The sequence below is a fragment of the Lactuca saligna genome, chromosome 9 (genome assembly GCF_052625555.1).
Source record: "Lactuca saligna cultivar CGN05327 chromosome 9, ASM5262555v1, whole genome shotgun sequence".
Lineage (NCBI taxonomy): Eukaryota > Viridiplantae > Streptophyta > Magnoliopsida > Asterales > Asteraceae > Lactuca > Lactuca saligna.
The window spans coordinates 85,427,443-85,443,683 of NC_136425.1; the positions used below are offsets into that span (position 1 = coordinate 85,427,443).

Here is a 16,241-nt window from a genome sequence, read left to right on the forward strand (position 1 = left end):
TGTACTTGATCCGATTTAGCATAGTTCATTTGGTTTGTACTTCACCAGAACAATTTGGACTTTTAAGAAGAGGATATGTATGATTTTTAAATATATTATAAGTTATAATATATTAATATGAAATTATATTATTTAATTAGCAGTGATCAATAACTAATTTGGAATTAATTTTGTGATCAAAAGAGACTAATTAAATATATAGGGATTGATTGTGTAAATCATTCATTCTTATAATGTGGGCTAATGATCTGTGATTCCTTATGTTGGGCTTATCCCATGTAGTGACCCATGGATACTCCATGGAGGTTAAAACCCATGGATCATCAGGAATGTGGAAAGTCATGCACATTATGCATTACATGGTGTAATCCTAATGTAACCACACTATATAAGAAGTCCTTTTGTAACGACCCAAAAATTTAAGACTAAAAATTTCTTTTATATAACATTACTTAATATATAATTATCAATCCATAACATAATCAGAGTATTAATTTCCAAAATACACGTTCATTATCAGAGTAACACATCACAGGCTGACTAATCTATGGTGTGTGTCATGCGATCACCCCGAGCTCTTCCCTCCGCTACCGGAAGTACCTGAAACCCAAACTGAAAACCGTAAGCACGAAGCTTAGTGAGTTCCCCAACCAACCACATACCATGCATAACCACATACTGCACATACTGGGCCACACCCGCTATTCTGGGCCTTGCCCCCTACCTCGGGCCTCGCCCGCTACAACGGCCCCGCCGCTGCAGGCCTTGCCTGGCTTCGAGCCCCGCTCGGATACAGATTTGTTTAACTTAGGCCTCGCCTATCATTGGGCCCCTCCCGTTAACATATAATAGCACATAAGCATATAACAACACATAAGCTAACATATACTAATAAACCATGTCCTGAGGCCTCGCCTATCTTGGGCCTCGCCCTTGACCTGCTACTGATGAGTCATGGAACCCCGTCCACGCCCCTACTGATGGTGAGATACGGGCCCAACCCACACTTACTCTTTCCCTAACTTGGGCCTCAGCCCTACTCTGCTATTAATGAGATGTGGAAAACCGTCCACACTCTTCTATTGGTGAGATACAGGACCTCGCCCATACTCACCTCCCTACCAGGCACATACATGTATCACACAGACAACAAGTATAAACTATCACATAAACTATTCCTTAGGCACCCGCCCGCTATCATTGGACCTCGTCCTGAATATCAAACTAGCATACTATGCCTAGGGCTAACCCCCGGGTCTTCTACTCAAAACTACATGGGTCGACATTGTGGCCTTAGACCCATTCACACAAGGGAAACTCACCTGCACTTGCTGACCTTGCTGAAGCCCTCTGCTGCTGCCCGACAACTCTTCTGAACTACAACCCCACTAGCTCCCCATGCTATCATTACCAATATAACACTTAGTCAAACTATCCTCCGAAAGTCGACTAAGTCAACCTTGGTCAAAGTCAACCTTCCAGGTCAACCCTACTCGTCGAGTCTGCCTATTGACTCGCCGAGTTCATATGCTCAGAGTTCTTCCATTCGCGAATCAACTCGTCGAGTCAACCCATGACTCGTCAAGTCTATCGATTTCTGAGTCCTGTCCTGTCCAACTCACGGAGTCTCCACTCGACTCAGTGATTCGAGTCTTAACTCGAAGGGTTCGGGGTTTTGCGACCTAGCTCGCCGAGTCCAAGGCAAACTTCAACAGACTCGCCGAGTTGTTCATCCAACTTGTCAAGTTCCTCCCAATCTTCATACTACTCGTCGAGTCCACTCGAAGGACTCGCCGAGTCTATTCAATCCTTCATTCATTCAGAGGCTTTTGAGTCATGCAGGGACTCCAAACTGTAGATCCACTCTCCCAAAGCCCATTCCCCACGTAAAGTTGCAACCTTTACGTGTATCTAAGGAGATCTAGGCTAAACACACCACAAACTAGGGTTTACGACAACCATGCATCACCTACACTCTCAAGGCTGATACTTTATGACTCTCTAAGCGAAGACACAACTGGAGCTGAATGGATTCAGCTTGGGGACGTCCAAACCCGAGATGTATCATACATGGTCCAAAATCTCATAAAAAGGGACATGAAATGATCCAACAATTAACAAGGCAAGGCAGGAACTTGATTACCAAAATGAGCAGCTAAAGAGATGAATCTTCTGGATCCACAACCTTCCTCTTGAACCCTTAACTCCTTCTTCTCCTTCTAGGCTTCAAGAACACTCCAACTCTTCAACAATGGCTCACACACTCAAAGAGGGCACTAGGGTTTCGTGGAATAGCTTCTGGGCAATGGGGGCTACAAATGAGGTTGATATAAGGAGAATGAGATGCTTAAATAGGGTACAAGTCCCGTAATTAGGGCTTTCTCAACCCAGACCAGACTCACCGAGTCAGTCTCCCCGACTCGTCGAGTCAGTCACTTAAACCGCGACACGGATCGCGCTCGGACTCGTCGAGTTCCTCTATGCATAAAAATAAAATATAAATATGTGTGTTTTTGAGGGAGAAAAAACAAATAAAATATAAATATGCATAAAAATATAAATTAAATTAATTTGTGTATTTTAGCAATTTAAAAAATGAAAAATATAAATTTTACGGCCAGAAAAGACCGATTTGTTTATGCTTTGTTTTATAAAATCAGAGTAATCTTTTAAAGAAAATGTTTGCGGAATTTGTTCCCAAAACAAGATAAGATAATAACTTATCAAAACATTTCTCAAAGAGAATGTATTTTCATTTAATAATAAAACCTCGGGATGTCATGTTCCGGTACAGACATATAAACATAAATAGAACTTACATTTAATTACACAATTGATTTATATCTCCTTTAAATCTCTCTGTGATATATGTCTTCGTATTAATACCTGTGATACAAAGAAAACTGAGTGGGTCAGACTTGGGAGCCTGGTGAGCATATAGGGTTTTCAACCCACAATAATATAATTATTATATTCAACCATTAAACAATCAACTCAATTACCCATCCCTATTATCTTCTTTAATTCTTAGGATTTTTACCCTAGGAATTCAACTACCCGTCATTCATTCATTCCTAAGGATTGACCTAAGGAATTAGCACAAACTTCCATTGCTACATAAGCCGCATCTGCCAACATTATCCTTTAAGCGCCTCTGCCAGGATTACGTCATTCACTACTAGGCACATCTGCCAATATTATTCCTAAGCGCATCTGCTAGCATTATGGCATGCTCTTTCAGGTTCATCTACCAATACTATACTTAAGTGCATCTACTAGTATTATGTCATTCTCTCTTTGGTGCATCTACTAATACTATGCTTAAGCGCATCTGCTAGCATTATGACATTCTCTAATTTGTGCATCTGCCAATATCATTCTTAATCATCTTTCATACCTCATCATTTTGTCACATACCAACTATCTCATCTACCCATATTCTACCCAACATATTTATAGATATAAATACTTATACAGTTTAACCCATTTAAAAACTATATAAAACATCCATTCCACACTCATCTCAAATAAACAACAATATATATAAAACCATAGCATGTGTTTTATAACAAATACTTCATATTTATGCGTTAGAAGAAAGTAACTACACACTCACACATATAAACAACAATATACTCAATACACTTAAACCATACTTGTATTATTATCGTGTTTATGAAAGGTAGTATACACTCACTTGATCAGAAGATGATCGGACAGCACTACGGCTCGTAGGAGTAGTATTTCTCAGCAGATCTGGAAGATCTCTACAAAAACCGGACTCCTCGCGGGCAGAGCTTCGGCTTGGGAATCACACTTCTCGGGATCTTCGGGGCCTCGGGACTTGCTTCGGGGATCGGGAATATTACCGGGGCTTCGGGGTACTTCTGGCACGCAAATCGAGGTAAAACGGGAGAGAGAAGAGAGAAAAATAGCAATTGAGTCGGCTGCCCTCGCATCCTATTTATAGGAGGCTGGAGCCTCGGAGTACGCGGGGCGTACGCCTGTACGCGGGGCGTACAGGTCCGAAATCGTCACTGCGTTTGTCATCCGAAGCCACTTGATGCGAGTGTCGACATCCTCGGTGTATGCGGGGCGTACACGAGTACGCGGGGCGTACTTCGGATGAGTTCGATGACTCGTCCTCGGATAATACCGGATTTTTCAATTAAATTTAAATACAAATTATTTAATAAACTTCGGAAATTCATATCTTCTTCATACGAACTTCGTTTTCGACGTTCTTTATATCCACGCGAAGGTGAGACTACACTCTACAACTTTCGTTTAGACTTCGTCGGCTAATTTTGACTTTATTTTTATTATTTATTTTTAATAGTCTGAGACAGAAACTTTCGTTATAAAGTCAGGTTAAAACCACCATTCATTCAGGGGAATTACACCATCTTCTATTTGAAAAAAAGAAATAGACCAAGGGCATAATGGTGAATAAATCAACTTTCACAATGCAGCAAAGCACTAATGCACAAGACCTACCCAACAAGCTGCCAGTTTTATTTCTAACACCATGCCACAATTAAAACTCATAAACTAGTTACTATGCAGGTACACCAGGGGCAAATATGTAAATTGTCCAACATCAACATTATGTGTTTGTCATTTGGACACATTTATATTGTTATCGGTGGGTTTTGTAACAACGAATAGTTGTAACCATTGCAATACATATGTTGTTTTTTGTTTAGACAAAAATATTTTTGGTTTCAAAATATAAGTATGTTTAGGGATGAACCAGAACCACTCTGTAACCCCAGTTCCGACACTAAAACCGATAACTTTGGTTACTGTTCCGGTACCTAAAGTTTGGAACCGATTGGGACAGTTCTAATTTTTCGCTTTATAGAATCGTTAACAATTACAATGCCAACGCTATTTGATATTTAAATTCAATTTTAAAAAGTAATATATTTTGGTTAGATCATGAATTATCTAATACTTTTGAGAAATCTCAATAAAATACACGATGATCGATTAATTTATATATCCAAATGTGATAATCATATATTGGATGGATCAACCTTTCCCCTTATCTTATCAATAAAAAAGCACCTAACATTTATAAATAATCAAATAACATAGAGCTCCAATGTATAACCGAATATTATGGTGGATATAAATTCTGACATTAATGATACAACAAAAGTAAAAAAACAACTACCTTTTACGAAATTCTATCACGTGTTTAAAGAGGTACCTAGAACGGATTCTAAAATATTCGAATCTAATATAACTGGTTACAATTCCAAGCAAATTGACTTGGTATGGGTGAAGTCGTTGTACATTTCCTAAGGATACTCAAATAACAAAAAGAAACAAAAAAATTCGATGCTATAATAATAATAAATAATTAAATAAAAACAAACAAACAAACAAAGGGTTTCCTTTCGATATTTACAAATTGGAAATAGGAGCAAACTGACACACAACACATTCATCAAAAACAAATACATTAAAAAACCCACAAACACACAATAATATCATATCATTTCTATATGAAAATAAATCTTTAAAACTTAGCAAATAGTTTCCTTTCGACATTTATTTTCTTTTTGAGGAGATATCATATTCCAAAGAATGTGTAGCAGAAAACAAAATTGATGCAAAAACAATCAATTCGAAAAAGTATATGTACAACTGTGTTTATTGCTAAACTACCAACATAAACATTGTCTTGGATAGTCTCACGATTTACAAAAAAATATTGATATTTTGTACAAATTCTACAAAAAAAAAAAAAAAAAGAAAAAAAAAACCAACTTTTACATGCCTAACCTTGTAACTTGTCTTTTATAAAAACATACATACTCATTAATATGTTTAAATAATTAGAAGAAAAAAATGAATTTTAAATATTTTATGTTAACAATGGTGGATCATGATTGAACAAACAAAATAAGTTCACTCTAACTAATAAAAAAGGATCATGTATTCAGTATTCCTACCATTTCATCCATGAACACCTGTGTTGCTTGTCATTAGGATTAGCAAATTGTAGTCATGCTGGAAGTGAAAATTTAATAAGAAAAAAAATAATATAATAAAAATAAATAAAAGACGAAATTACAGTTTTGGTCCCTTTGTTTAAGTGTATTTTTTTGATCAAGTCCATGAAAATCTTTTTGCAAATGTGGTCCCGATTTCAACATTCTCGGACATTTTTGGCTTTTCTCAGAAACATCATTAAAATAACTTTAAATGCATGTAAAATGATTGTATTACCCCCCAAATATAACCTTTTCACCTTGCATCTACCAAAGGGCACATTCTGAAACCCATTGTTGATCCTGTTCATTCCAGTATTGATTCAAACACCCATAGCAATGTTAATATTCTTCTCCTTAGTGTATGTCTTCTGCTGCATATGGTATGTTTCTGATCACTTTCATTCTTTATGAAACCTATAACCTATCCAAAATTGGCCTATAAATGTCATATTCACCAGATGACTATCATTTTCCTTTTCATAGTCATGAAAAATTTGAACTACTGAAGAGAGAAAAAAAAAATGAATATATTGTTAGTTCTTGCATTTATCCCTACCTTTAAGGCCTTATTATTATGGAAGTTTTATACCAAATAAAGTCAGTAAATTTGAAACTAACAATCAATCCACAAACAACAATTAATTTAATCAAAACCCCAAGCTAACACATGTTACAAGGTTACCTTCCTAGCTGGAGATGGGCATGTTCTTGACAGTTGCACTATCATACATAAACCATAAGCAAATTTGGGCCCCTTTGATATGCCATGTGAAATTTGAGCCTTGAATCTTGAAAATTTCAACTTGAATACTCGATGTTGAGACATAGGCGAAAGGAGGTCACCAATACTTTTTAGGAAATGCTTCAATCATCGATCTTCAAGAAATAATTCGTATACAATTGTTAAAGGCATCGAGATTCATGTACTTCATCGCCTCAGTCTTCAAATCTTGCAAAACATCTGATTAGTTCCAGACGCATGAGAAAAATCTAACCTAACATCGATCAAAAGAAAAGACTAAGAATGAATGATGGTGGGCGATATATGTACGTAGAGAGAGAGAGAGAGAGAGAGAGAGAGAGAGAGAGAGAGAGAGAGAGAGAGAGAGAGAGAGAGAGAGAGAGAGAGAAAGAGAAAGAGAGGCATTGGTGGTAAAGCGTGGTGGTTGTCGTTTACATCTTCTGTCCTTGGGTGGTGATGGAAGTAGCACCGTCTAGTGCTTATGCTTCTAGGGTTTCTAAAGAGTATTTGTAGTGCAGACAAAGTTGATCATCAATGTTATAGCCGAGATATGAGGGATGGCCAATGCAAATTTTTGAAGAATGGGTCAAAATCTGAGATAAGGGAGGCAGATTTCCCTACATTTTAGTATTCAAACATTAACTTTAATATTATTTAGTAAAGCCTAGTTGTACTATTAAAAATAATAATTAGAACGTTTAAAAAAAATATTAATATTATAATCTTTTTAGAAATAGAAATAGTTAGCTTTCTTTATAAGATAATATATAGGGTAAATTACACGGATGGTCCCTATGGTTTAGGGTAATCTGCGAGTTTGGTCCCTAACAACTTTTTTTAACTCGGACCATCCTTATTTTATATTTTGGTTGCACGCTTGGTCCCTGTCCTTTCTAAAAAGACTAATTTACCCTTATAGATTTCTTTTATCTTTTTTAAATTTTTAGTTCATTAAACAATTTATTAATTAAATGGGGAAAACATATTAACCAAATAAATATTGGCATGATTCAAGAACACCGAACCCTTCTCCCCTTTTGACCTCCCCTCTTTCGTTATGTTCAGTCATCGGAACTACCACCAAAACAAGACAACTAACACCACCTCCGACAACCATCATTACCTCCGACAACAACCACACCTCCGGCGGCAAGAATACATGATGAAATGAAATCTAGAAAAATCAAAACAACCAAAAAATTACTGAAATTGCTAAAATTGCTGAAATCAACTAGATGAAATCAATTTCAGAAAATTACCAGAACAATCCCAGAGGAGGCAAACTAACTGATTGAAGGAAAAATGGATGCAACTCCATTTAACAAACAATAAATCAAACAATTAAAATTGATCTTGAATGTTCATTGTAATCATAAAGAAGGGAGAAACACTAATTGACTGCCTAATCGTGTTAAGTTTATATTCGTCCGGAAAAAATCAAAATATGGGTCGGGGTTTGAGAATGCAAGGTCAAGATTCAAGAGCGGTGTCAGGTTTTCTATTCGTCGGAATGATTGGAATACCGGCGATTAGGGTTCCGGTGAGAGAAGAGAGAAACGAGAGGCTGGGTTTGGTTTATGGTATAGCTCCCGGTGACAAAGTAGTAAACCATCAGAGGGGCAGATCTAGCGTTCAATTTTCGGCATCTTGTATCTCGATATGGAGGGACGCATCGCCGATCTTAATTTGGGAGCATCGTTGATCTGGATTTGGAAGAATGGGAATAGATCGTGAGATTGAAAAACGGGAAGGATAAGAAAAGGGGAAAAGAAAGAAGTTTCTGGGGTCGAATGAGGTTTAGAGGGGGTAAAGTTTTTTATTTAATAATATAAATATTAAATAAATTATAAATTAATTAGAAAAGAAATTAATAAGGGTATAATAGTCTTTTTAGGTCAGATAGGGACTAAACGTGCAACAAAAATATAAAATAGGGATGGTCCGAGTTAAAAAAAGTTGTTAGGGACCAAACTCGCAGATTACCCTAAACCATAGGGACCATCCTTGTAATTTACCCTAATATATATATATATATATATATATATATATATATATATATATATATATATATATATATATATATATATATATATATATATATATATATATATATATATATATATATATATATAGTTAGGTTCATTTGAGACCACCTATATTTTGTGAGACCGTGAGACGCATTTTTTTATTTATTTTTTATTTTTTTTAGTTAATTCATGTTCCGAAAATAATATTTAAAAAAACATTTTTTTTTATTTTTCCATTTATTTTGCATTTTAAAATTATTTTTAGAATATGTACAGTGTAATATTCTATTTAGAATAATTCACGTATTTTAAAAAAAAAATAGAATTTTTTTAATTTTTTTTTAGTTAATTCAAGTTCCGAAAATAATATTTAAAAAAAGAATTTTTAGATTTTTCCATTTATTTTGCATTTTAAAATTATTTTTTAGAATATGTCAGTGTAATATTTTATTTAGAATATTTCACGTATTTTTAAAAAAAAAAACGGAATTTTTTTTATATTTTTTTTAGTTAATTCAAGTTCCGAAAATAATATTTAAAAAAAGAATTTTTGGATTTTTCAATTTATTTTGTATTTTAAAATTATTTTTAGATTTGGTCTCACGGTCTTACAAAATTAGAATGGTTTCAAATTAACCTGAACATATATATATATATATATATATATATATATATATATATATATATATATATATATATATATATATATATATATTGGTGAGTGATTGATTGGTCATATATAGAGTCATCCTAATTTTAAAATTACTTGTGAGTGGGATCCTATCACACGCGACCCCAGTACCTCCAGGAATATGTTTGTAGTAAACTTCAGCAAAACTAGCGAAGCTTCCTCCCTGTTTGTTTGCCAATTCGACCTTTATAGATCATCTTCAATTCTCACTCGACTACCATCGGGAACGCATTATCATTTCTCCGTTCACATTTCAGTTTCAAAGTTCACTAATTTCTGTTTCAAAGTTCATTAGCACTACACAAATTCAACTTCTTCAAGTTCATCAATGGCTGGTGTATTACTTTTGGGAGCTGGGCTAGGAGCCGCTGTTTCTAAACTATCAGATGTCATCATACACGTATTAAGGAAATCCTCGCAGTTTCGCTCTGAGCTCACTCAAATACAAGAAACCATCACGACAATCAGGCCTATGATTGAAAACCTCCAGAATCAAACTAAGGTATCGGATCGGCTGAAACATGAACATGGTCTGTTCATTACTCAGATAGTGGGCGCAGAAGCCCTAATTCTGAAATGCAATCATGTCAGATGGTTCGAAATATACACTCACGCGGTCAAATTGGATAAGCTAAATGTATCGATGCTGAAATTCTTCCAGATTGTTGTTCCGTTGGTGATTCTTAATCGAATAGGAGATCTGCAAGAAAGTATAACGAAAGGGGATTCAAGTCGTTCGTCTTCTGGGGTTCCATTGCTGAATGATTCTGTGATAGGATTCGAAGATCAAGTTAGGAAATTGAAGGAGATGGTCCTCAAAGATTCAGTCGGTGATGAATGTTCAGTTGTAGTTGTTTCCGCTCCAGGAGGCTGTGGGAAGACTACTTTGGTAAAAACGCTCTGCCATGATCCCGATATTCAAGGTATTCATATTCATATTCCTCTCATCCTTTTCTACCAGATCTTTCCCTAATTGATTACAGTTTTCTCATTTGAACAGCAAAGTTCGATAAAAACGTCTACTTCGTTACTATCTCAGAGAGACCCAATTTACAAATCGTCATAAAAGATTTACTTGGGAACAAGGAAGCCGATTTTATTAATGATGCTGATGCAATCAATAAATGGGGAAGCTTTTTGAATGGAAATGAATCCGAAATACTATTAGTACTTGATGATGTATGGGATGCTTCCATTATTAACAGCTTCAAATTCAAGTTTCATAAATACAAGATTCTGGCTACATCTAGGACCATATTTACACAATTTAATACATATGAATTGCAACTTCTGAATGACCATGATGCAGCCAAGCTGTTTAGTTACTATGCAGTTTCAGAACATCAAAATGAAGATATACCAGATGATCTTGTTGACAAGGTAGACTGAACCCTTTATCCTTGCGAAAAAAAAAAGCTACTTTTCTGCTAACCAATGTAATTTTTATGTAGTTGCTCAAGTCACTGAAGTATAGCAAGAAACATCCGTTAACCCTTAGTGTCATTGGTGGTTTGCTGAAGGGGAAACCCGTTGTAAGTTGGCGTGTCATGTTGAAAAAACTGTCTGATGGGCAGCAATCTATTTTGGATTTGCATCAGTCTATAGAACATTGTCTAGCACGAAGTTTAGATGCACTTGAAAAAGAATCTGAAATGAAGAAATGTTACTTGGATTTGGGGTTATTTCCTGAAGATAAGAGGATATCGGCTACAATGCTTATGGACATGTGGGTTCATTTATACAACCATGAGGAAGACGGATCTACTACCTTAGAACGCCTCTTAGAGCTCTCCTACCGAAACCTTGCAACTATCTTAAGGTATACTTTGGGGGTGTTTGGGATTACTTTTTTAAGGGTAAAAGTCATTTTTGTAAAAGGACTTTTTGACTAGTGATTTTTTTTAAAAGAAAATTTTTAAAATGTGTTTGTTTTTGTTTTTGTTTTTAGGGTAATACGCAACTTTTCAAGTTAAAAGTTCCAAAAGTTACAAAAAGATAGAATTTGTGACTTTTCAAAAAGGGAAAATGATTTAATAAAGTAATTAACTTTTCGATATTCAAATGTAAGTAACTATCTTTTTTTTGTACATATCTAGGTAACAAACTTGTTGGAAGTGTTCACATATGACCATTATGATCTGCTATAGCAGGTTAAATCCTAGATATAAACGCTTTCAACAAGTTGGTTACCTAGATGTGTACAAAAAAAATGGTTACTCAAATATAACAAAACGAAAAATAAAAGTAAATTACACGAATGGTCCCTGTGGTTTGGGGGAATTTGTGTTTTTAGTCCCTAACTTATTTTTTTAACTTGAATGGTCCCTACTGTTTATTTTTGTTACGCATTTGATCCCTGTCTTATTTAAAAAGACTATTATGTCCTTATTAATTTATTTTTTAATTAATTTTCTTATTTATGTATTTATTTTTTACATATTTAAAAAAAATTAAGACACCACATATTTGTATCTTCTTGGATGATCCTTACTGTTTATTTTTTTATTAATTTTTTTTTTTAATTCGGGTGATCCCTATTGTTTAATTTTGTTACGGGCTTGGTCGCTGTCTTACCTAAAAAGATTATTGTGCCTTTATTAATTTTTTTAATAAATTTTTTATTTATGTATTTATTCTTTATATATTTAACAAAAATTAGTAGACCCCGCATATCTGTATCTCATCACCATTCTATCTCTCATCCTCCTCAACTTCTATTTATTTTCCATCTTTAGTGATATCGACGTCTTCATCATCTCTTCTTTTTTCGGTCCTTCAACTCCATCGAATCAACACCACAACAACCACTAAAGATGAAGAGACATTAGGTTATAGTGGTGGTTCGCCAGAGTTGAAGTACCAAAAAAAGAAGGATAGTGAAGACGTCGATGTTACTAAAGATGAAAAAGAAATAGAAGTTTGGGAAGATGAGAGATGGGCTGGTGACCGGTAAGACCCAAATTAAATTTCTCAAACGTGGTTTCAAGTTTACGATGAGGAGATACAGATATGTGGAGTTTATTAATTTTTTTAATATATAAAAAATATAAACATAAATAAGAAAATTAATTAAAAAATAAATTAATAAGGACATAATAGTAATATTAAGTAAGATGGGGACCAAACGCGCAACAAAAATAAACAGTAGGGACCATCCGAATTAAATTTCTCAAATGTGGTTTAAGGTTTATGGTGAGGAGATACAAATATGTGGAGTCTATTAATTTTTTTAAATATATAAAAAATAAATACGTAAATAAGAAAATTAATTAGAAAATAAATTTATAAAGGCATGATAGTCTTTTTAGGTAAGACAGGGACCAAATGCATAACAAAAATAAACAGTGGAACCAGTTAAAAAATAAGTTAAGGATCAAAAACACAAATTCTCCCAAACCATAAGGACCATTTTTGTAATTTAATTTTACTTTTCGTTTTGTTCATATTTGGATAACTATTTTTTTTGTACACATCCTAGTAACGAACTTGTTGAAAATGTTCACATCTAGGATTTAACATGCTATAGCAAGTCATAATGGTCATATGTGAATACGTCCAACAAGTTTGTTACCTAGATGTATACAAGAAAAAAGATAGTTACCTAGATGTGAACATACCGAAAAGTTAATTACCTTAATAAGTCATTTTCCCTTTCAAAAACTAACTTTTTCCTCACAAAAAGTTATTTTAAAAGATCTTTTTTATTATCCAAACATCTTTTGGCTCTTTTTTAACTTTTTGAAAAAGTCAAAAGTTGTTTTAAAAGCAATCCCAAACACCCTCTTGGCTTCTGAATTCAATTGTAGATAAAGAAAAAAATTATTGGTTCGCTAAATTTGAATAAACTCTTATTTGATCCTACCCTTTTCATTTGATTGCAGGATAAATTCACCTAAGATTGCCAACGACTAGAGGAGATAGCCGTCATACAACATGATTTATTGAGAACCCTAGGAATTCGTTTGAGTAACCAAGAGCCAATAGAGCATAGAGAGAGGTTAATCATAAATGCAAATGGAGAAGACCTTCCCCAATTGCCACATACTATCAATGCATGTATACTGTCCATTTCCACAGGTTTGTTTACCCCAAAGATGACATCTACTCAATAGTTAGAAACACATTTTTTCCATCATTCTAACCCTATTATGTGATGATGACAGATGAAACGTTTTCTTTTAAATGGAACGACATTCGAGCCCCTAAAGTTAAAGTTTTTGTGTTGAACTTCATGTCAAAAGTATACCACTTACCACAATTCATGCAAAGCATGAAGAAACTAAAGGTTCTAATCATCACAAACTATGGATATCACTTCTCAGACCTTCAAAACTTCCCATCGCCACAATCTTTATCATGTCTAACTACAATTCGATTACAACATGTTTCGGTATCTTCAATTTGCACACCAATCCTAGAATTAACAAACTTGAGGAAACTATCATTGATCATGTGCAGAATAGGCAACGGTTTCAATGAATTCATGCCCAACAAGTTAACATCAACCCTTTCAGAGATCGATATAGACTCTTGCGATGATTTACTCACATTTCCTTCAATGTTTTGCAATCTAATCGGCCTTAGAAAACTCAGCATCACTAATTGCCATGAATTGAGTTCACTTACCGAAGGATTTAGGAACCTAACCAATTTGGAAGTTTTGCGGCTTGCATCATGCTTGAATCTTATAGAATTGCCTGAATCGATGGGAAGCATGCAGAAATTAAGGGATCTTGATCTAACTGACTGTTTGAGTCTGAAGAAGTTGCCGGAGGATATCGGTTATTTAAGTGGTCTACGGATGATTCATATGAGAGGTTGCACGAAGCTGCATGAGATTCCATTGTCGATCAATGATTTAAACTCACTGGAAGTTGTTTGTGATCTTGAAATAAAGGTGCTATGGACAGAATTCACAAAAGTGAAAGTACAAGTGGTGGAAGAAGATACACTTGCTACCCTTTTGAAGATCATCGAAAGAGATATGCATGTTTAATGAGGTTTTATGTTCAAGGATGATAATCAACTATTCACCTTATTTGCTATAATCTATTGTGATTTACCTTATCATGTTGAACATTAGTATGGCATCCTTAATTCTTATGTTGGTTGTCTTCAATATCTATCGAACTTTTAGGGTATGTAAATTTTCTTGATCTTACATCTATTATAGTTTGTGAACCTATGTTTAATTTATCAGATACCCAATATTGGTATTGTGCTATTAGTTGTGTTTGCTATTTCTTGTTTGCTAAATAAATAGAGTAAATTTATAGTAGCAATCAAATTCATTTTTTGTTTAAGAAGATATGAGAATGTGATTCTTGAATGATGGTGGTCGACTCAAACAAAATTACATTAATTACTCTAGAGGGTAGGATAAGTAATAGTGAGAACCAGAGGAACTCAATTCATTACTTTACGGTGTTCTTAGACAAGGAGACTCTCTATCTCCATTCTTCTTTATTATTGCTATGGAGGGTTTTAATGTAGCTCTTAAGGCTGCCAAAGAGATAGGTATATTATGTGGGATTTGCATGCCTAGAAGTGACTTGCTTTTGTTGCATTTATTCTATGTTGATGATGCACTGTTTGTTGGTGAGTGGTCTAGAAATAACATGAAAACTTTGCCCGTGTTGATAGATTTCACTCGAAACTCTCCTTATGGAATCAAAGACACTCTCCTTCGGTGGGAGACTCATCCTTATAAAGTCGGTACTCGGTAATCTTCCAACTCACTATCTTTCTCTCTTCAAGGCTCATTTGGGCGCATTGGAGCCCCTTGAAAAGATTCTTATGGGGCGGTTTTGATGAGAAGAATAAAATACATTGGGTCTCTTGAGATAGGCATTGCTCCTAAGGAAAAAGGCGGAATTTGTGTTGGTTTGCTTAGGTATATTAGTCATTGGTATTCACAGTTTATCCAATAAACCTGACACATATCTCTCCAAAAAAAGTAAATGGGTGTGGAAGAACATTGCTAACATGGATGGTGAATTAAATAAAGTTGGGTTTGAATTCAATGTCATTCTTCGATTGAAGGTGAATATGGTTTATAAAACTTTATTTTGGCAGGATGTATGGTGCAGGAGTTCTTCATTTAAGAAAAAATGTAGGGTGGCTGATCGCATTGGCACTTTTAGATCCAATTGGGTTTGGAAGTCGAATTATGTTGTTGTGGGTTGAATCTATTAGACTGAGTTGTTCTCACACCCACTGTCATGTTCATAATAGGAATGTTGTAATTTGTCTCTTGTTCTTGTTTGCTCGCCCCGACTACTACTTGACTGACAGGTGTGTCTTTTACAAAATTTGTTTTTTCTAAAGAAAAAAAAAAGAATTCTCGATTGATTATGTATGAATGAAAGTTGATTGATTTTTTGAAACAAAAAATCTTATAATTAAATGATGGGAACAAATTGGCAAACAAAATTACTTTTAATTTAATACTTGATAAAACCAAAACAAGTCCTGAAATTCAAGACTAATGTGTTGTTTGTTTTTTATATGTAGATCTTCTTGGTATCTTTTGTCTGCGCCGCACAGATCACACGCGGAAATTAGGCTTCCCAGAGTGTTTGTTTTTTTGAAGACTGAAGACCTAAAAATGTATGTGCGTCCTCTTTTTGGCGTAAATATAGATCAACGTCTTCAAACATCTTCTAACCTAAAAAACACATATACTTTTGTTGTTTTTTTCTTTTTTAAACTTAGATTTATTTCAATTTTATCTATAATAAATAAATTGAAGAAAAAAAAGTTACAATACTTAAAGA

General features: G+C 34.6%; 1 protein-coding gene across 1 annotated transcript; it reads left to right on the plus strand.

The window, feature by feature from the left end:
* The first annotated feature begins 9,553 nt into the window (after positions 1–9,553).
* On the plus strand, positions 9,554–14,606 carry LOC145016553 (putative disease resistance protein At5g66900). The gene is made up of 6 exons (XM_078974832.1): positions 9,554–10,388; positions 10,466–10,845; positions 10,917–11,284; positions 11,414–11,433; positions 13,363–13,542; positions 13,629–14,606. Exons 1-6 carry the CDS (start codon positions 9,794–9,796, stop codon positions 14,459–14,461), a joined length of 2,376 nt encoding a protein of 791 aa, XP_078830958.1. The 5' UTR covers positions 9,554–9,793; the 3' UTR covers positions 14,462–14,606.
* Positions 14,607–16,241: the final 1,635 nt, after the last annotated feature.